General features: G+C 46.0%; 2 protein-coding genes across 2 annotated transcripts in view; one reads left to right on the plus strand and one right to left on the minus strand.

Annotated features, from left to right (window-relative positions):
* Tbh (Tyramine beta hydroxylase) overlaps positions 1–22,565 on the minus strand; it is a 76,245-nt gene that overhangs the window by 39,891 nt on the left and 13,789 nt on the right. The window contains exons 2-4 of the mRNA XM_053799751.2: positions 13,083–13,229; positions 7,276–7,437; positions 2,324–2,425 (exon numbers count right to left, since the gene is read on the minus strand). Of these exons, the coding sequence (XP_053655726.2) occupies positions 2,324–2,425; positions 7,276–7,437; positions 13,083–13,229 (411 nt within the window). The remainder of the gene's footprint in view (positions 1–2,323; positions 2,426–7,275; positions 7,438–13,082; positions 13,230–22,565) is intronic.
* The window catches only part of LOC128704641 (protein zyg-11 homolog B), a 203,544-nt gene that overhangs the window by 39,295 nt on the left and 141,684 nt on the right, over positions 1–22,565 (plus strand). The gene's annotated exons all lie outside the window — the stretch shown is intronic.

The following is a 22,565-nucleotide window of genomic DNA, read 5'->3' on the forward strand; positions in this document are numbered from 1 at the left end:
TCTCAGTGTATATACACTGAGAAGTGTATATCTCAGTGTATATACACTGAGAAGTGTATATCTCAGTGTATATACACTGAGAAGTGTATATCTCAGTGTATATACAGTGAGAAGTGTATATCTCAGTGTATATACACTGAGAAGTGTATATCTCAGTGTATATACATTGAGAAGTGTATATCTCATTGTATATACACTGAGAAGTGTATATCTCATTGTATATACACTGAGAAGTGTATATCTCATTGTATATACACTGAGAAGTGTATATCTCAGTGTATATACACTGAGAAGTGTATATCTCAGTGTATATACACTGAGAAGTGTATATCTATAAATATACACTGAGAGATCACTTGTGGTAACAAGGTCAGCTTGACCCTAGTGTAGTCGATAGGCTTCAAACTCCACCAACCACTGGACTTTATTTACCAGTTGTATTTGTTGTATTTTAATTAATAGAATAAAGCTCCTTACATACAGTACGGCTAATAAGGCAGAGGCTTAAATTAGCCTGGCAGGTATTACTATACTGGGTGGTGGTAACAGTGTGTGAGGGTAATGTTACTATACTGAGTGGTGGTAACAGTGTGTGAGGGTAATGTTACTATACTGGGTGATGGTAACAGTGTGTGAGGGTGATGTTACTATACTGGGTGGTGGTAACAGTGTGTGAGGGTAATGTTACTATACTGGGTGGTGGTAACAGTGTGTGAGGGTAATGTTACTATACTGGGTGGTGGTAACAGTGTGTGAGGGTAATGTTACTATACTGGGTGGTGGTAACAGTGTGTGAGGGTGATGTCACTATACTGGGTGGTGGTAACAGTGTGTGAGGGTGATGTCACTATACTGGGTGGTGGTAACAGTGTGTGAGGGTAATGTTACTATACTGGGTGGTGGTAACAGTGTGTGAGGGTAATGTTACTATACTGGGTTGTGGTAACAGTGTGTGAGGGTAATGTTACTATACTGGGTGGTGGTAACAGTGTGTGAGGGTAATGTTACTATACTGGGTGGTGGTAACAGTGTGTGAGGGTAATGTTACTATACTGGGTGGTGGTAACAGTGTGTGAGGGTGTTACTATACTGGGTGGTGGTAACAGTGTGTGAAGGTAATGTTACTATACTGGGTGGTGGTAACTGTGTGTGAGGGTGTTACTATACTGGGTGGTGGTAACAGTGTGTGAGGGTAATGTTACTATACTGGGTGGTGGTAACAGTGTGTGAGGGTAATGTTACTATACTGGGTGGTGGTAACAGTGTGTGAGGGTGTTACTATACTGGGTGGTGGTAACAGTGTGTGAGGGTAATGTTACTATACTGGGTGGTGGTAACAGTGTTACTATACTGGGTGGTGGTAACAGTGTGTGAGGGTAATGTTACTATACTGGGTGGTGTGTAACAGTGTGTGAGGGTAATGTTACTATACTGGGTGGTGGTAACAGTGTGTGAGGGTAATGTTACTATACTGGGTGGTGGTAACAGTGTGTGAGGGTAATGTTACTATACTGGGTGGTGGTAACAGTGTGTGAGGGTAATGTTACTATACTGGGTGGTGGTAACAGTGTGTGAGGGTAATGTTACTATACTGGGTGGTGGTAACAGTGTGTGAGGGTAATGTTACTATACTGGGTGGTGGTAACAGTGTGTGAGGGTAATGTTACTGTACTGGGTGGTGGTAACAGTGTGTGAGGGTAATGTTACTATACTGGGTGGTGGTAACAGTGTGTGAGAGTGATGTTACTATACTGGGTGGTGGTAACAGTGTGTGAGAGTGATGTCACTATACTGTGTGGTAGTAACAGTGTGTAAGGGTGATGTCACTATACTGTGTGGTAGTAACAGTGTGAGAGTGATGTCACTATACTGTGTGGTAGTAACAGTGTGAGGGTGATGTCACTATACTGTGTGGTAGTAACAGTGTGTGAGAGTGATGTCACTATACTGTGTGGTAGTAACAGTGTAAGGGTGATGTCACTATACTGTGTGGTAGTAACAGTGTGTAAGGGTGATGTCACTATACTGTGTGGTAGTAACAGTGTGTGAGAGTGATGTCACTATACTGTGTGGTAGTAACAGTGTGTGAGAGTGATGTCACTATACTGTGTGGTAGTAACTGTGTGAGGGTGATGTCACTATACTGTGTGGTAGTAACAGTGTGAGGGTGATGTCACTATACTGTGTGGTAATAACCGTGTGTGAGGGTGTTATTAGGTTGGTAAGCATACATATCGTGACACAAAAGCAATTTCACCCCTATTAACTGGTCACATAAAGACATCCTAGTCTCCTAGCATCTCCTGCCTGACTTAAGACATACCTCCAAGACATGATGCTTCTCCTGGAAGATGTCTGGAAGCTTCTGCACCGTACACCAATATGTTGTCTCCTCTGCTGGAACTTCAACTTTCCTGGCCCGTACCTGGGAGGAAAGGTGTTGCCTGTGAGTCACTGGAAACCAAAGTTGTAGTGGTCATGTGAAATTTACAGTGGGCAAAGTCAGGGTATTATTTCCAGAGTGGTTGGTGATATACCACTGTGGATAAAATACTTCGACAGTTCCTGAACGTCTCTGAGTGAGTTGTCACTGAATTCACGAAGTTTGACACATTCCAGCACATGATGGTTCAAGGTGTGACTCATTCCAATACAAAATGACGCAGGTGTGACGCATTCCAGCACTTACTGGCTCAAGGTGTGACGCATTCCAGTACATAATGACGCAAGGTGTGACGATCGTCCAGCTGGCAAAGTTTATATTTGGTTTGGTCTACATCTGGTGGTGATTCAACCTTCCAAAGATACTTGTAACCCAGCCGGAGCCGGGCAGTAGTGACATCCAAGTCTGCTTATTTTGCTGGATGCGCAATAGACGTGTGGCGCCTCCTGCATGATAGAATGATAGATGGACTGACTGGTGTCAGTCTCTCTCAGTCTTAAGTCAGTAAAGTTCATCTGACGATCTTTTCGAATTACTGCTCTCAAACTGCTCACTGAGAGCCCAAGACATTGCTAGTACATAGGATGGGAATAGGGTACACCAGGAGTGTGTTTCGGGAGTCAGTGCCTCCCGCTGCCCTGTCTATGACCAGGCCTCACTAAAGATAAACGAAATATGTGACAAACTCGCATATAAACTATCAGAAATATGTGAATAGTTACTTACAAAACTAGTTTTAATATTAATGTACTATCCTGATTGATAAACAAAGCTGGGAGATGGAGACACGCTGGAACCAGGGAATACATGGAAGTTCCTATCGTTGGTAAACCCTTGCTGGAATACTTGACGATATCCTCATTACATTACTGGAGTCTCCCAGCTCAGGCTGGCACTGCTGAAGTCTGCCAGCTCAGGCTGGCACTGCTGAAGTCTGCCAGCTCAGGCTGGGACTGCTGAAGTCTGCCAGCTCAGGCTGACACTACTGAAGTCTGCCAGCTCAGGCTGACATTGCTGAAGTCTGCCATCTCAGGCTGGCACTGCTGAAGTCTGTGAGCTCAGGCTGGCACTGCTGAAGTCTGCCAGCTCAGGCTGGCACTGCTGAAGTCTCCCAGCTCAGGCTGGCACTGCTGAAGTCTCTCAGCTCAGGCTGGCACTACTGAAGTCTGCCAGCTCAGGCTGGCACTGCTGAAGTCTGCCAGCTCAGGCTGGCACTGCTGAAGTCTGCCAGCTCAGGCTGGCACTACTGAAGTCTGCCAGCTCAGGCTGACACTGCTGAAGTCTGCCAGCTCAGGATGACACTGCTGAAGTCTGCTAGCTCAGGCTGACACTGCTGAAGTCTGCCAGCTCAGGCTGACACTGCTGAAGTCTGCCAGCTCAGGCTGACACTGGAGAAGTCTGCCAGCTCAGGCTGGGACTGCTGAAGTCTGCCAGCTCAGGCTGACACTGCTGAAGTCTGCCAGCTCAGGCTGACATTGCTGAAGTCTGCCATCTCAGGCTGACACTGCTGAAGTCTCCCAGCTCAGGCTGACACTGCTGAAGTCTCCCAGCTCAGGCTGACACTGCTGAAGTCTCCCAGCTCAGGCTGACACTGCTGAAGTCTGCCAGCTCAGGCTGGCACTGCTGAAGTCTGCCAGCTCAGATTGACACTGCTGAAGTCTGCCAGCTCAGGCTGACACTGCTGAAGTCTGCCAGCTCAGGCTGGCACTGCTGAAGTCTGCCAGCTCAGGCTGGCACTGCTGAAGTCTGCCAGCTCAGGCTGACACTGCTGAAGTCTGCCAGCTCAGGCTGACACTGCTGAAGTCTGCTAGCTCAGGCTGACACTGCTGAAGTCTGCCAGCTCAGGCTGACACTGCTGAAGTCTGCCAGCTCAGGCTGACACTGGAGAAGTCTGCCAGCTCAGGCTGGCACTGCTGAAGTCTGCCAGCTCAGGCTGACACTGCTGAAGTCTGCCAGCTCAGGCTGACATTGCTGAAGTCTGCCATCTCAGGCTGACACTGCTGAAGTCTCCCAGCTCAGGCTGACACTGCTGAAGTCTACCAGCTCAGGCTGACACTGCTGAAGTCTGCTAGCTCAGGCTGACACTGCTGAAGTCTGCTAGCTCAGGCTGACACTGCTGAAGTCTGCCAGCTCAGGCTGGCACTGCTGAAGTCTGCCAGCTCAGGCTGACACTGCTGAAGTCTGCCAGCTCAGACTGACACTGCTGAAGTCTACCAGCTCAGGCTGACACTACTGAAGTCTGCCAGCTCAGGCTGACACTGCTAAAGTCTACCAGCTCAGGCTGACACTGCTGAAGTCTGCCAGCTCAGGCTGACACTGCTGAAGAATAGTGTAGCAACACACTGCTGGTGTCACCACTGTGTGACTATCATATATTGTAGCAACACTGCTGGTGTTACCACTGCGTAACTATCATATATTGTAGCAACACTGCTGGTGTTACCACTGTAACTATCATATAGAATAGTGTAGCAACACTGCTGGTGTTACCACTGTAACTATCATATAGAATAGTGTAGCAACACTGCTGGTGTTACCACTGTGTAACTATCATATAGAATAGTGTAACAACACTGCTGGTGTTACCACTGTAACTATCATATAGAACAGTGTAGCAACACTGCTGGTGTTACCACTGTGTAACTATCATATAGAATAGTGTAGCAACACTGCTGGTGTTACCACTGTAACTATCATATAGAATAGTGTAACAACACTGCTGGTGTTACCACTGTAACTATCATATAGAATAGTGTAGCAACACTGCTGGTGTTACCACTTTAACTATCATATAGAATAGTGTAACAACACTGCTGGTGTTACCACTGTAACTATCATATAGAATAGTGTAGCAACACTGCTGGTGTTACCACTGTGTAACTATCATATAGAATAGTGTAGCAACACTGCTGGTGTTACCACTGTGTAACTATCATATAGAATAGTGTAACAACACTGCTGGTGTTACCACTGTGTAACTATCATATAGTGTAGCAACACTGCTGGTGTTACCACTGTGTAACTATCATATAGAATAGTGTAGCAACACTGCTGGTGTTACCACTGTGTAACTATCATATAGAATAGTGTAGCAACACTGCTGGTGTTACCACTGTGTAACTATCATATAGAATAGTGTAGCAACACTGCTGGTGTTACCACTGTGTAACTATCATATAGAATAGTGTAGCAACACTGCTGGTGTTACCACTGTGTAACTATCATATATAATAGTGTAACAACACTGCTGGTGTTACCACTGTGTAACTATCATATAGAATAGTGTAGCAACACTGCTGGTGTTACCACTGTGTAACTATCATATAGAATAGTGTAGCAACACTGCTGGTGTTACCACTGTGTAACTATCATATAGAATAGTGTAGCAACACTGCTGGTGTTACCACTGTGTAACTATCATATAGAATAGTGTAGCAACACTGCTGGTGTTACCACTGTGTAACTATCATATAGAATAGTGTAGCAACACTGCTGGTGTTACCACTGTGTAACTATCATATAGTGTAGCAACACACTGCTGGTGTTACCACTGTGTAACTATCATATAGTGTAGCAACACTGCTGGTGTTACCACTGTGTAACTATCATATAGAATAGTGTAGCAACACTGCTGGTGTTACCACTGTGTAACTATCATATAGTGTAGCAACACTGCTGGTGTTACCACTGTGTAACTATCATATAGTGTAGCAACACTGCTGGTGTTACCACTGTGTAACTATCATATAGTGTAGCAACACTGCTGGTGTTACCACTGTGTAACTATCATATAGTGTAGCAACACTGCTGGTGTTACCACTGTGTAACTATCATATAGTGTAGCAACACTGCTGGTGTTACCACTGTGTAACTATCATATAGTGTAGCAACACTGCTGGTGTTACCACTGTGTAACTATCATATAGTGTAGCAACACTGCTGGTGTTGCCACTGTGTAACTATCATATAGTGTAGCAACACTGCTGGTGTTACCACTGTGTAACTATCATATAGTGTAGCAACACTGCTGGTGTTACCACTGTGTAACTATCATATAGAATAGTGTAGCAACACTACTGGTGTTACCACTGTGTAACTATCATATAGAATAGTGTAGCAACACTGCTGGTGTTACCACTGTGTAACTATCACAGTGGTAACTGCCGCTGAAATTCTTGGGTTATCCTGGATGGCTAACCCTCCCCTGGGTTATCCTGGATGGCTAACCCTCCCCCGGGTTATCCTGGATGGCTAACCCTCTCCTGGGTTATCCTGGGTGGCTAACCCTTCCCTGGGTTATCCTGGATGGCTAACCCTTCCCTGGGTTATCCTGGGTGGCTAACCTTCCTCAGAGTTATCCTGGATGACACACTCTCTCCTGGGTTATCCTGGATGACTAAGCCTCCCCTGAGTTATCCTGGATGGCTAACCCTCCCCTGGGTTATCCTGGATGGCTAACCCTCTCCTGGGTTATCCTGGATGGCTAACCCTTCCCTGGGTTATCCTGGATGGCTAACCCTCCCCTGGGTTATCCTGGATGGCTAATCTTCCCCTGGGTTATCCTGGATTGCTACCCCCCCTGGGTTATACTGAGTGGCTAACCCTCCCCTGGGTTATCCTGGATGCTTAATCTTCCCCTGGGTTATCCTGGATTGCTAACCCTCCCCTGGGTTATAGTGGGTGGCTAACCCTCCCCTGGGTTATCCTGGATGGCTAACCCTCAGGGTTACAAATTTGTACAAAATCTTATATTCAGATTATTTATGTGAAGTAATTTTATATGAAGATTTCTGTTGAGGATAGTGATGAGTGTGTGTGTACCGATGATTTACCTCCAAGAGCTGAGAATTGTCCTGGTCACGATGAGTCTCTGGAGGTACAGCCTTGAGCAGCTGCACTCGTGTGAGTCCCGTCTGGTCACCTTTAGCCAGTACTCCGTCCAGCCTGTACAGAGGTCCTGACCCCCAAGACCAGACCACGTGCGTTGTTCCACCCTGTACAACACGGTGCAGGTTAGTGGTATAAAATAGTGACTCAAAACACACACACATACACACACACACACACACACACATACATACACACACACACACACACACACACACACACACACATACACACGTTAAGGACACTACCAGAGAGACACACACATGTTAAGGACACTACCAGAGACACACACATGTTAAGGACACTACCAGAGAGACACACACATGTTACGGACACTACCAGAGACACACACATGTTAAGGACACTACCAGAGAGACACACACACATGTTAAGGACACTACCAGAGAGACACACACACATGTTAAGGACACTACCAGAGAGACACACACACATGTTAAGGACACTACCAGAGAGACACACACATGTTAAGGACACTACCAGAGACACACACACATGTTAAGAACACTACCAGAGAGACACACACATGTTAAGGACACTACCAGAGAGACACACACATGTTAAGGACTACCAGAGAGAGAGACACACACGTTAAGGATACTACCAGAGAGAGAGAGACACAAATTAAGGACACTACCAGAGAGAGAGGGGAAGATGAACCAGCAAGACTGGACCTTGTGTTCACCCTGAGCAGTTCAGACATTGAGGACATCACATATGAGAGGCCCCTTGGAACTAGTGATCACATGACTCACGAAGTCGTAATGCCACGATTGCAAACAAACCATACCACTGGTTTGGATAGAACCCGCGGTCAGAGAGTCTCAAAACTCCAGACCGTCGCGTTAGCCACTGGACCAGCTAGCCACAATAAGATTCGTCCAACTATTTATATTTCTACACCATAGGAAGGTTAGCATCGGCACCACTGTGACCACAAATTCAAGTTTTTACAGACGAATCTCCAGCTAGTGGGGCCGTGACGAACTCTATCTCAAGTCCCCTCAAAGCTGTCAACATGACTCACGAAATCGCGGGTTCTATCCCCGCCCGTGGTATGGTTTAGTGATCACATGATTCTGTTTATTGAATACATAGAAGAATTACAAGTAGAGATCGTAACAGGACTTGGATGGGAAAAGCCAAACTATAAAGAAGGGGACTACACAGGTATGAGGAACTTCCTGCAGGAGGTTCTGTGGGGCAGAAAACTGGAAGGAAAGTCAGTAAATGAAATGATGGAATAAGTAACAAAATGCAGGGAGGCAGAGGAAAGGTTTGTTCCCAAGGGCAATAGAAATAATGGGAAGACCAAAGCGAGTCCTTGGTTTACCCAAAGGTGTAGGGAGGCAAAAATTAAGTGCAACAGAGAATGGAAAAGATACAGAAGGCAAAGGACCCAGGGAAATTGAGAGATCAGTCGAAGAGCCAGAAACGAGTATGCACAGGTAAGGAGGAAGGCCCAGCGACAGTACGAAAACGACATAGCATCGAAAGCCAAGTCTGACCCAAAACTGCTGTATATCCACATTAGGCGGAAGACAACAGTCAAAGACCAGGTGATCAAGATGAGGAAAGAAGGTGGGGAACTCACAAGAAGCGATCAAGAAGTATGTGAGGAGTTCAACATGAGATTTAAGTATTTACAGTGGAGACAAGAAGACCTCTGGGAGGACAGAACAGAGGGGGACACCAACAAGTGTTGGATGACATACAACTGAGGAGGAGGTGAAGAAGCTGCTAAGTGACCTTGATACCTCAAAGGCAATGGGACCAGACATCTCCCCGTGGGTCCTTACAGAGGGAGCAGAAATGCTGTGTGTGCCACTAACCACAATCTTCAACACGTCCCTTGAAACTGGACAACTACCCGAGGTATGGAAGACGGCAAATGTAGTTCCCATTTTTAAAAAAAGGAGACAGAAAAGAGGCACTAAACTATAGACCTGTGTCACTGACCTGTATACTATGCAAAGTAATGGAGAAGATTATCAGGAGGAGAGTGGTGGAACACCTGGAATGGAACAAGAGTATAAACGACAACCAGCACGGGTTTATGGAAGGCAAACCCTGTGTCTCAAACCTACTGGAGTTTTATGATAAAGTAACAGAAGTAAGACACGAGAGAGAGAGGTGGGTTGATTGCATCTTCTTGGACTGAAAGAAGGCCTTCGACACAGTAACTCACAGGAGATTGGTGCAGAAACTAGAGGATCAGGTGCATATAACAGGAAGGGGGCTGCAATGGATCAGAGAATACCTGACAGGGAGGCAACAACGAGTAATGGTACTTGATGAGATATCACAGTGGGCGCCTGTGATGAGCGGGGTCCCACAGGGGTAGGTCCTAGGACAGTGCTGTTTCTGGTATATGTGAATGATATGATGAAAGGGTTAGACTCAGAAGTGTCCCTGTTTGCAGATGATGTGAAGTTAATGAGGAGAATTAAATCAGATGAGGATCAGGTAGGACTCGAAAGAGACCTGGACAGGCTGGACACCTGGTCCAGCAACTGGCTTCTCGAATTTAATCTCGCCAAATGCAAAGTCATGAAGATCGGGGAAGGGCAAAGAAGACCGCGGACAGAGTATAGGCTAGGTGGCCAAAGACTGCAAACCTCGCTCAAGGAGAAAGATCTTGGGGTGAGTATAACACCGAGCATATCTCCTGAGGCACACATCAATCAGATAACTGCTGCAGCATATGGGCGCCTGGCAAACCTGAGAACAGCGTTCCGATACCTTCGTAAGTCATCGTTCAAGACACTGTACACTGTGTACATCAGGCCCATACTGGAGTATGCAGCACCTGTTTGGAACCCACACCTGGTCAAGCACGTCAAGAAATTAGAGAAAGTGCTAAGGTTTGCGACAAGGCTAGTTCCAGAGCTAAAGGGAATGTCCTACGAAGAAAGGTTGAGGGAAATCGGCCTGATGACACTGGAGGACAAGAGGGTTAGGGGAGACATGATAACAACATACAAAATACTGCGTGGAACAGACAAGATGGACAAAGACAGGATGTTCCAGAGATGGGACACAGAAACAAAGGAACACAGTTGGAAGTTGAAGACTCAGATGAGCCAATGGGATGTTAGGAAGCATTTCTTCAGTCATAGAGTGGCAGGAAGTGGAATAGTTGGGGAAGCGATGTAGTGGAGGCAGGATCATAGCTTTAAGCAGAAGTATGATAAAGCTTATGGTTCAGGGAGAGTAAGATAAGATAAGATAAGATAAGATTTCGTTCGGATTTTTAACCCCGGAGGGTTAGCCACCCAGGATAACCCAAGAAAGTCAGTGCGTCATCGAGGACTGTCTAACTTATTTCCATTGTGGTCCTTAATCTTGTTCCCCAGGATGCGACCCACACCAGTCGACTAACACCCAGGTACCTATTTGCTGCTAGGTGAACAGGACAATAGGTGTAAGGAAACGTGTCGGAATTTCCACCCGCCGGGAATCGAACCCGGGCCCTCCGTGTGTGAAGCGGGAGCTTTAGCCACCAGGCCACCGGGCCCACGTGATACAGTAGCGGCCAGTGAAGAGGCGGGGCCAGGAGCTATGACTCGACACCTGCAACCACAATTAGGTGAATACATATCATGTTAACTTGGTTCCTATCCTTCACCTCCCGCCTCCCAGAACACTACTACCCAACACTGTAGCAACACACACAACACTACTGCCCAACACTGTAGCAACACACACAACACTACTACCCAACACTGTAGCAACACACACAACACTACTACCCAACACTGTAGCAACACACACAACACTCCTACCCAACACTGTAGCAACACACACAACACTACTACCCAACACTGTAGCAACACACACAACACTACTACCCAACACTGTAGCAACACACACAACACTACTACCCAACACTGTAGCAACACACACAACACTACTACCCAACACTGTAGCAACACACACAACACTACTACCCAACATTGTAGCAACACACACAACACTACTACCCAACACTGTAGCAACACACACAACACTACTACCCAACACTGTAGCAACACACACAACACTACTACCCAACACTGTAGCAACACACAACACTATTACCCAACACTGTAGCAACACACACAACACTACTACCCAACACTGTAGCAACACACAACACTACTACCCAACACTGTAGCAACACACACAACACTACTACCCAACACTGTAGCAACACACACAACACTACTACCCAACACTGTAGCAACACACACAACACTACTACCCAACACTGTAGCAACACACACAACACTACTACCCAACACTGTAGCAACACACACAACACTACTACCCAACACTGTAGCAATACACACACAACACTACTACCCAACACTGTAGCAACACACACAACACTACTACCCAACACTGTAGCAACACACACAACACTACTACCCAACACTGTAGCAAAAATGGGCACTAAGCTTATTTGTATTCCTTATGGCCATAATGTAAAATCTGAGTAAATCCGGCCATTAGTTTTTTTTAGTGAGGAGACACTTGCGCCCATCTGCAAGTGTCTTGAACCTAAGCGACCTGGTCGCAGACCGGGCCGTGGGGACGTTGACCTCCGGGATTCTCTCCAGGTATCTCCAGGTACTGTCTGCTGTCTCGCTTCTTCCTTCGGGTTGACCACGATTTCATGAGCTGGATGGATGAGAGGAAAGGCGGTTCCAGCAGTAATTCGTGCCATGGTGGCACACTACCCACTGAGGGATGGTAGTTCTGGCTATTAAAGTCTTATTTGGGTGGGAGTGTGGCATGCTGGTTCCAGCAGTAATTCGTGCCATGGTGGCACACTACCCACTGAGAGATGGTAGTTCTGGCTATTAAAGTCTTATTGGGGTGGGAGTGTGGTATGCTAAGAGTATGTTACATATATTCGGTGTATGCCACACACCCACATAGGCTGCCTCCCGACCAATGAACCAGGTGCTAAGGAAATAAGTATGGTCTCCTAGTTACGCTAGTATCTTGGTTCAACCAGCCAGTCACAAGGAAGCCAAAGTTGTGAACCGATGTGGTAATCTATGAATCAGTTTTGGCAGATATACTTCCAAATCGGGTCGAAGGCGGTTCTCACCGTGTCTTGCTTCCATTGTATTACTGTATTCCCGGAGAGGGCTTTGGGGGTCAACCCCACCGCGGCCCAGTCTGTGACCAGGCCTTATGGTGGATCAGAGCCTTATCAACCAGGCTATTACTGTTGGCCACATGTAAACCAAAGTACGAACCACAGGCCGTCTGATCAGGTAATGACTTTAGGTGTCTGTCCAATGCCTTCTTGAAGACAGCCAGGGAGTCTAGTGGTAATCCCCCCTTATGTATGTTGGGAGGAGTTGAACAGTCTTGAACCCCTGACAATTAGTGGTGTCTCTTATACACATCCTCTGTAAATACTTTACGTATTATTGCTTGCTTTGCTGCTCTTTCATCGTTTCTACCATGGTTACCATACTACAGCCAGGTGTGCAGGCCACTAGACTACACCTACGTAATATGTGGCCTGGCTGTTCTGGCCTGCCCTACCCTCCCTGCATCTTTAAAAACTCATTAATTTCAAGAGAAGAGCCAGACATCAAGGTACGATACCAAAAAAAAAAAAAATTAAGAGCGAAAACGCACCTGATATCACACCTCTAACATTCACAGTACTCATGACACTACACACCTGATACATTCTACACCTGATACCACACACCTGACGCACACTACACACCTGAATAGCGTAGTGCTTGGGATGACAGGTGTCAAACTCCCTGGAGAAGGTGAGTTTAATTACATCTTCCAGTTGTTTGTAGCGGAACTCCTTACAGTCTTGATGGTCGGCCACCACCAGCCTCTCATTGTCGTCCACCAGGGCGTTCTGTGGTGCAGCAGTTGTTAGTGCTGTGGTACAGCAGTTGTTGTTAGTGCTGTGGTACAGCAGTTGTTAGTGCTGTGGTACATTGTTAGTGCTTTGGTACAGTGTTGTTAGTGTTGTGGTACAGTGATAGTGCTGTGGTACATTGTTAGTGCTGTGGTACAGTGTTGTTAGTGTTGTGGTACAGTGATAGTGCTGTGGTACATTGTTAGTGCTGTGGTACAGTGTTGTTAGTGTTGTGGTACAGTGTTAGTGCTGTGGTACATTGTTAGTTCTGTGGTACAGTGTTAGTGCTGTGGTACAGTGTTAGTGCTGTGGTACATTGTTAGTTCTGTGGTACAGTGTTACTGCTGTGGTACAGTGTTAGTGCTGTGGTACATTGTTAGTTCTGTGGTACAGTGTTACTGCTGTGGTACAGTGTTAGTGCTGTGGTACATTGTTAGTTCTGTGGTACAGTGTTACTGCTGTGGTACAGTGTTAGTGCTGTAGTAGAGTGTTAGTGCTGTGGTACAGCAGTGTTCTGGTACAGTGCTAGTGCTGTGGTACAGTGTTAGTGCTGTGGTACAGTGTTAGTGCTGTGGTACAGTGTTAGTGCTGTGGTACAGTTAGTGCTGTGGTACAGTGTTAGTGTTGTGGTACAGTGTTAGTGCTGTGGTAAGGTGTTAGTGCTGTGGTAGTGTGTTAGTGCTGTGGTACAGTGTTATTTCTGTGGTACAGTGTTAGTGCTGTGGTACAGCAGTTGTTAGTGCTGTGGAAGTGTTAGTGCTGTGGTACAGCAGTTAGTGCTGTGGTACAGTGTTAGTGCTGTGGTACAGTGTTATTGCTGTGGTACAGTGTTAGTGCTGTGGTACAGTTATTGCTGTGGTACAGTGTTAGTGATCTACAATGTTAATGCTGTGGTACAGTGTTAGTGCTGTGGCACAGTGTTAGTGCTGTGGTACAGTGTTATTGCTGTGGTACAGTGTTAGTGCTGTGGTGCAGTGTTAGTGCTGTGGTACAGTGTTAGTGCTGTGGTACAGTATTAGTGCTGTGGCACAGTGTTAGTGCTGTGGTACAGTGTTATTGCTGTAAGCAGTGTTAGTGCTGTGGCACAGTGTTAGTGCTGTGGTAGAGCAGTTGTTACTAGTGCTGTGGTACAGTGTTAGTGCTGTGGTACAGTGTTAGTGTTGTGGTACAGTGTTAGTGCTGCGGTATGGTGTTAGTGCTGTGGTAGTGTGTTAGTGCTGTGGTACAGTGTTATTGCTGTGGTACAGTGTTAGTGCTGTGGTACAGCAGTTGCTAGTGCTGTGGAAGTGTTAGTGCTGTGGTACAGCAGTTAGTGCTGTGGTACAGTGTTAGTGCTGTGGTACAGTGTTATTGCTGTGGTACAGTGTTAGTGCTGTGGTACAGTTATTGCTGTGGTACAGTGTTAGTGATGTACAATGTTAATGCTGTGGTACAGTGTTAGTGCTGTGGCACAGTGTTAGTGCTGTGGTACAGTGTTATTGCTGTGGTACAGTGTTAGTGCTGTGGTGCAGTGTTAGTGCTGTGGTGCAGTGTTAGTGCTGTGGTACAGTATTAGTGCTGTGGCACAGTGTTAGTGCTGTGGTACAGTGATAGTGCTGTGGTACATTGTTAGTGCTGTGGTACAGTGTTGTTAGTGCTGTGGTACAGTGTTAGTGCTGTGGTACATTGTTAGTTCTGTGGTACAGTGTTACTGCTGTGGTACAGTGTTAGTGCTGTGGTACATTGTTAGTTCTGTGGTACAGTGTTACTGCTGTGGTACAGTGTTAGTGCTGTAGTAGAGTGTTAGTGCTGTGGTAGAGCAGTGTTCTGGTACAGTGCTAGTGCTGTGGTACAGTGTTAGTGCTGTGGTACAGTGTTAGTGCTGTGGTACAGTGTTAGTGCTGTGGTACAGTTAGTGCTGTGGTACAGTGTTAGTGTTGTGGTACAGTGTTAGTGCTGTGGTAAGGTGTTAGTGCTGTGGTAGTGTGTTAGTGCTGTGGTACAGTGTTATTTCTGTTGTACAGTGTTAGTGCTGTGGTACAGCAGTTGTTAGTGCTGTGGAAGTGTTAGTGCTGTGGTACAGCAGTTAGTGCTGTGGTACAGTGTTAGTGCTGTGGTACAGTGTTATTGCTGTGGTACAGTGTTAGTGCTGTGGTACAGTTATTGCTGTGGTACAGTGTTAGTGATGTACAATGTTAATGCTGTGGTACAGTGTTAGTGCTGTGGCACAGTGTTAGTGCTGTGGTACAGTGTTATTGCTGTGGTACAGTGTTAGTGCTGTGGTGCAGTGTTAGTGCTGTGGTACAGTGTTAGTGCTGTGGTACAGTATTAGTGCTGTGGCACAGTGTTAGTGCTGTGGTACAGTGTTATTGCTGTAAGCAGTGTTAGTGCTGTGGCACAGTGTTAGTGCTGTGGTAGAGCAGTTGTTACTAGTGCTGTGGTACAGTGTTAGTGCTGTGGTACAGTGTTAGTGTTGTGGTACAGTGTTAGTGCTGCGGTATGGTGTTAGTGCTGTGGTAGTGTGTTAGTGCTGTGGTACAGTGTTATTGCTGTGGTACAGTGTTAGTGCTGTGGTACAGCAGTTGCTAGTGCTGTGGAAGTGTTAGTGCTGTGGTACAGCAGTTAGTGCTGTGGTACAGTGTTAGTGCTGTGGTACAGTGTTATTGCTGTGGTATAGTGTTAGTGCTGTGGTACAGTTATTGCTGTGGTACAGTGTTAGTGATGTACAATGTTAATGCTGTGGTACAGTGTTAGTGCTGTGGCACAGTGTTAGTGCTGTGGTACAGTGTTATTGCTGTGGTACAGTGTTAGTGCTGTGGTGCAGTGTTAGTGCTGTGGTACAGTGTTAGTGCTGTGGTACAGTATTAGTGCTGTGGCACAGTGTTAGTGCTGTGGTACAGTGTTAGTGCTGTGGTACAGTGTTATTGCTGTAAACAGTGTTAGTGCTGTGGCACAGTGTTAGTGCTGTGGTAGAGCAGTTGTTACTAGTGCTGTGGTAGAGCAGTTGTTACTAGTGCTGTGGAACAGTGTTAGTGATGTGGTACAGTGTTAGTGCTGTAGCACACTGTTAGTGCTGTGGTACAGTGTTAGTGCTGTGGCACAGTGTGAGTGCTGTGGTACAGTGTTAGTGCTGTAGTACAGTGTTAGTGCTGTGGTACAGTGTTAGTGCTGTGGGACAGTGTTAGTGCAGTGCTACAGTGTTAGTGCTGTGGTACAGTGTTAGTGCTGTGGTACAGTGTTAGTGCTGTGGTACAGTGTTAGTGCAGTGGTACAGTGTTAGTGCAGTGGTACAGTGTTAGTGCTGTGGTACAGTGTTAGTGCTGTGGTACAGTGTTAGTGCTGTGGTACAGTGTTAGTGCTGTGGTACAGTGTTAGTGCTGTGGTACAGTGTTAGTGCTGTAGTACAGAGTTAGCGCTGTAGTACAGTGTTAGTGCTGTGGTACAGTGTTAGTGCTGTGGTACAGTGTTAGTGCTGTGGTACAGTGTTAGTGCTGTAGTACAGTGTTAGTGCTGTGGTACAGTGTTAGTGCTGTGGTACAGTGTTAGTGCTGTGGTACAGTGTTAGTGCTGTGGTACAGTGTTAGTACTGTGGTACAGTGTTAGTGCTGTGGTACAGTGTTATTACTGCTGTGATACAGTGTTAGTGCTGTGGTACAGTGTTGTTAGTGCTGTGGTACAGTGTTGTTAGTGCTGTGGTACAGTGTTAGTGCTGTGGTACAGTGTTAGTGCTGTGGTACAGTGTTAGTGCTGTAGTACAGTGTCAGTGCTGTAGTACAGTGTTAGTGCTGTGGTACAGTGTTATTACTGCTGTGGTACAGTGTTGTTAGTGCTGTGGTACAGTGTTGTTAGTGCTGTGGTACAGTGTTGTTAGTGCTGTGGTACAGTGTTAGTGCTGTGGTACAGTGTTAGTGCTGTGGTACATTGTTAGTGCTGTGGTACAGTGTTGTTAGTGCTGTGGTACAGTGTTAGTGCTGTGGTGCAGTGTTAGTGCTGTGGTACAGTGTTAGTGCTGTGGTACAGTGTTGTTAGTGCTGTGGTACAGTGTTAGTGCTGCGGTATAGTGTTAGTGCTGTGGTACAGTGTTAGTGCTGTGGTACAGTGTTGTTAGTGCTGTGGTACAGTGTTGTTAGTAATGTGGTAGTGTTGTTAGTGCTGTGGTACAGTGTTGTTAGTGCTGTGGTACAGTGTTAGTGCTGTGGTATAGTGTTAGTGTTGTGGTACAGTGTTAGTATTGTGGTACAGTGTTGTTAGTGCTGTGGTACAGTGTTGTTAGTGCTGTGGTACAGTGTTTTTAGTGCTGTTGTGCAGTGTTAGTGCTGTGGTACAGTGTTAGTGCTGTGGTATAGTGTTAGTGCTGTGGTACAGTGTTAGTGCTGTGGTACAGCGTTGTTAGTGCTGTGGTACAGTGTTTTTAGTGCTGTTGTGCAGTGTTAGTGCTGTGGTACAGTGTTAGTGCTGTGGTACAGAGTTAGTGCTGTGGTACAGTGTTAGTGCTGTGGTACAGTGTTAGTGCTGTGGTACAGTGTTAGTGCTGTGGTACAGTGTTAGTGCTGTGGTACAGTGTTAGTGCTGTGGTACAGTGTTAGTGCTGTGGTATAGTGTTAGTGCTGTGGTACAGTGTTAGTGCTGTGGTACAGTGTTAGTGCTGTGGTACAGTGTTAGTGCTGTGGTATAGTGTTAGTGCTGTGGTACAGTGTTAGTGCTGTGGTACAGTGTTAGTGCTGTGGTACAGTGTTAGTGCTGTGGTACAGTGTTAGTGCTGTAGTACAGAGTTAGTGCTGTGGTACAGTGTTAGTGCTGTGGTACAGTGTTAGTGCTGTGGTACAGTGTTAGTGCTGTGGTACAGTGTTAGTGCTGTGGTACAGTGTTAGTGCTGTGGTACAGTGTTAGTGCTGTGGTACAGTGTTAGTGCTGTGGTACAGTGTTAGTGCTGTGGTATAGTGTTAGTGCTGTGGTACAGTGTTAGTGCTGTGGTACAGTGTTAGTGCTGTGGTACAGTGTTAGTGCTGTGGTACAGCGTTGTTAGTGCTGTGGTACAGTTTTTTTAGTGCTGTTGTGCAGTGTTAGTGCTGTGGTATAGTGTTAGTGCTGTGGTACAGTGTTAGTGCTGTGGTACAGCGTTGTTAGTGCTGTGGTACAGTGTTTTTAGTGCTGTTGTGCAGTGTTAGTGCTGTGGTACAGTGTTAGTGCTGTGGTACAGTGTTAGTGCTGTGGTACAGTGTTAGTGCTGTGGTACAGTGTTAGTGCTGTGGTACAGTGTTAGTGCTGTGGTGCAGTGTTAGTGCTGTGGTACAGTGTTAGTGCTGTGGTACAGTGTTAGTGCTGTGGTACAGTGTTAGTGCTGTGGTACAGTGTTAGTGCTGTGGTACAGTGTTAGTGCTGTGGTACAGTGTTAGTGCTGTGGTATAGTGTTAGTGCTGTGGTACAGTGTTAGTGCTGTGGTACAGTGTTAGTGCTGTGGTACAGTGTTAGTGCTGTGGTACAGCGTTGTTAGTGCTGTGGTACAGTGTTTTTAGTGCTGTTGTGCAGTGTTAGTTCTGTGGTATAGTGTTAGTGCTGTGGTACAGTGTTAGTGCTGTGGTACAGTGTTAGTGTTAGTGCTGTGGTACAGTGCTGTGGTACAGTGTTAGTGCTGTGGTACAGTGTTAGTGCTGTGGTACAGTGTTAGTGCTGTGGTACAGTGTTAGTGCTGTGGTACAGTGTTAGTGCTCTGGTACAGTGTTAGTGCTGTGGTACAGTGTTAGTGCTGTGGTACAGTGTTAGTGCTGTGGTACAGTTAGTGCTGTGGTACAGTGTTAGTGTTGTGGTACAGTGTTAGTGCTGTGGTAAGGTGTTAGTGCTGTGGTAAAGTGTTAGTGCTGTGGTACAGTGTTAGTGCTGTGGTACAGAGTTAGTGCTGTGGTACAGTGTTGTTAGTGCTGTGGTACAGTGTTAGTGCTGTGGTAGTGTTAGTGCTGTGGTACAGTGTTGTTAGTGCTGTGGTACAGTGTTAGTGCTGTGGTACAGTGTTAGTGCTGTGGTACAGTGTTGTTAGTGCTGTGGTACAGTGTTAGTGCTGTGGTACATTGTTAGTGCTGTGGTACAGTGTTAGTGCTGTGGTATAGTGTTAGTGCTGTGGTGCAGTGTTAGTGCTGTGGTACAGTGTTAGTGCTGTGGTACAGTTAGTACTGTGGTACAGTGTTAGTGCTGTGGTACAGTGTTAGTGCTGTGGTACAGTGTTAGTGCTGTGGTACAGTGTTAGTGCTGTAGTACAGTGTTAGTGCTGTGGTACAGTGTTAGTGCTGTGGTACAGTGTTAGTGCTGTGGTACAGTGTTAGTGCTGTGGTACAGTGTTAGTGCTGTGGTATAGTGTTAGTGCTGTGGTACAGTGTTAGTGCTGTGGTACAGTGTTAGTGCTGTGGTACAGTGTTAGTGCTGTGGTACAGTGTTAGTGCTGTGGTACAGTGTTAGTGCTGTGGTACAGTGTTAGTGCTGTGGTACAGTGTTAGTGCTGTGGTACAGTGTTAGTGCTGTGGTATAGTGTTAGTGCTGTGGTACAGTGTCAGTGCTGTGGTACAGTGTTAGTGCTGTGGTATGGTGTTAGTGCTGTGGTACAGTGTTAGTGCTGCGGTACAGTGTTAGTGCTGTGGTACAGTGTTAGTGCTGTGGTACAGTGTTAGTGCTGTGGTATAGTGTTAGTGCTGTGGTACAGTGTCAGTGCTGTGGTACAGTGTTAGTGCTGTGGTACAGTGTTAGTGCTGTGGTACAGTGTTAGTGCTGTGGTACAGTGTTAGTGCTGTGGTACAGTGTTAGTGCTGTGGTACAGTGTTAGTGCTGTGGTACAGTGTTAGTGCTGTGGTACAGTGTTAGTGCTGTGGTACAGTGTTAGTGCTGTGGTACAGTGTTAGTGCTGTGGTACAGTGTTAGTGCTGTGGTACAGTGTTAGTGCTGTGGTACAGTGTTAGTGCTGTGGTACAGTGTTAGTGCTGTGGTACAGTGTTAGTGCTGTGGTACAGTGTCAGTGCTGTGGTACAGTGTTAGTGCTGTGGTACAGTGTTAGTGCTGTGGTACAGTGTTAGTGCTGTGGTACAGTGTTAGTGCTGTGGTACAGTGTTAGTGCTGTAGTACAATGTTAGTGCTGTGGTACAGTGTTAGTGCTGTGGTACAGTGTTAGTGCTGTGGTGCAGTGTTAGTGCTGTGGTACAGTGTTAGTGCTGTGGTACAGTGTTATTAGCGGTGATGTAATGGTCGAGTAGAAGAATAAATATTCTGATGTGCTAAACGCGCATGGGCTATACACGCTAGGGAGTTTAGTGCAGGCTTACACCTCCGTATTGCTTTCTAGGACCTGGAAATACCTAGTGATGAGAATACATTAAGTTTGAGGTGGTGAAACATGTGTCAGAAGTGACAGCCTTGTCAGTGTTGTAAGGTAGGTTGTCAGTGTTGTATAGTAGGTTGTCAGTGTTGTATGGTAGGTTGTCAGTGTTGTATGGTAGGTTGTCAGTGTTGTATGGTAGGTTGTCAGTGTTGTATGGTAGGTTGTCAGTGTTGTATGGTAGGTTGTCAGTGTTGTATGGTAGGTTGTCAGTGTTGTATGGTAGGTTGTCAGTGTTGTATGGTAGGTTGTCAGTGTTGTATGGTAGGTTGTCAGTGTTGTATGGTAGGTTGTCAGTGTTGTATGGTAGGTTGTCAGTGTTGTATGGTAGGTTGTCAGTGTTGTATGGTAGGTTGTCAGTGTTGTATGGTAGGTTGTCAGTGTTGTATGGTAGGTTGTCAGTGTTGTATGGTAGGTTGTCAGTGTTGTATGGTAGGTTGTCAGTGTTGTATGGTAGGTTGTCAGTGTTGTATAGTAGGTTGTCAGTGTTGTATGGTAGGTTGTCAGTGTTGTATGGTAGGTTGTCAGTGTTGTATGGTAGGTTGTCAGTGTTGTATGGTAGGTTGTCAGTGTTGTATGGTAGGTTGTCAGTGTTGTATGGTAGGTTGTCAGTGTTGTATGGTAGGTTGTCAGTGTTGTATAGTAGGTTGTCAGTGTTGTATGGTAGGTTGTCAGTGTTGTATGGTAGGTTGTCAGTGTTGTATGGTAGGTTGTCAGTGTTGTATGGTAGGTTGTCAGTGTTGTATGGTAGGTTGTCAGTGTTGTATGGTAGGTTGTCAGTGTTGTATGGTAGGTTGTCAGTGTTGTATGGTAGGTTGTCAGTGTTGTATGGTAGGTTGTCAGTGTTGTATGGTAGGTTGTCAGTGTTGTATGGTAGGTTGTCAGTGTTGTATGGTAGGTTGTCAGTGTTGTATGGTAGGTTGTCAGTGTTGTATGGTAGGTTGTCAGTGTTGTATGGTAGGTTGTCAGTGTTGTATGGTAGGTTGTCAGTGTTGTATGGTAGGTTGTCAGTGTTGTATGGTAGGTTGTCAGTGTTGTATGGTAGGTTGTCAGTGTTGTATGGTAGGTTGTCAGTGTTGTATGGTAGGTTGTCAGTGTTGTATGGTAGGTTGTCAGTGTTGTATGGTAGGTTGTCAGTGTTGTATGGTAGGTTGTCAGTGTTGTATGGTAGGTTGTCAGTGTTGTATGGTAGGTTGTCAGTGTTGTATGGTAGGTTGTCAGTGTTGTATGGTAGGTTGTCAGTGTTGTATGGTAGGTTGTCAGTGTTGTATGGTAGGTTGTCAGTGTTGTATGGTAGGTTGTCAGTGTTGTATGGTAGGTTGTCAGTGTTGTATGGTAGGTTGTCAGTGTTGTATGGTAGGTTGTCAGTGTTGTATGGTAGGTTGTCAGTGTTGTATGGTAGGTTGTCAGTGTTGTATGGTAGGTTGTCAGTGTTGTATGGTAGGTTGTCAGTGTTGTATGGTAGGTTGTCAGTGTTGTATGGTAGGTTGTCAGTGTTGTATGGTAGGTTGTCAGTGTTGTATGGTAGGTTGTCAGTGTTGTATGGTAGGTTGTCAGTGTTGTACGGGAGGTTGTCAGGGTTGTATGGTAGGTTGTCAGTGTTGTATGGTAGGTTGTCAGTGTTGTATGGTAGGTTGTCAGTGTTGTACGGGAGGTTGTCAGGGTTGTATGGTAGGTTGTCAGTGTTGTATGGTAGGTTGTCAGTGTTGTATGGTAGGTTGTCAGTGTTGTATGGTAGGTTGTCAGTGTTGTATGGTAGGTTGTCAGGTTTTCAGTGTTGTATGGTAGGTTGTATGGTAGGTTGTCAGTGTTGTATGGTAGGTTGTTGTATGGTAGGTTGTAGTTGTATGGTAGGTTGTCAGTGTTGTATGGTAGGTTGTCAGTGTTGTATGGTAGGTTGTCAGTGTATGTATGGTATGGTAGGTTGTCAGTGTTGTATGGTAGGTTGTCAGTGTTGTATGGTAGGTTGTCAGTGTTGTATGGTAGGTTGTCAGTGT

This window comes from Cherax quadricarinatus, chromosome 100 (genome assembly GCF_038502225.1).
Source record: "Cherax quadricarinatus isolate ZL_2023a chromosome 100, ASM3850222v1, whole genome shotgun sequence".
NCBI classification, from domain to species: Eukaryota; Metazoa; Arthropoda; class Malacostraca; order Decapoda; family Parastacidae; genus Cherax; species Cherax quadricarinatus.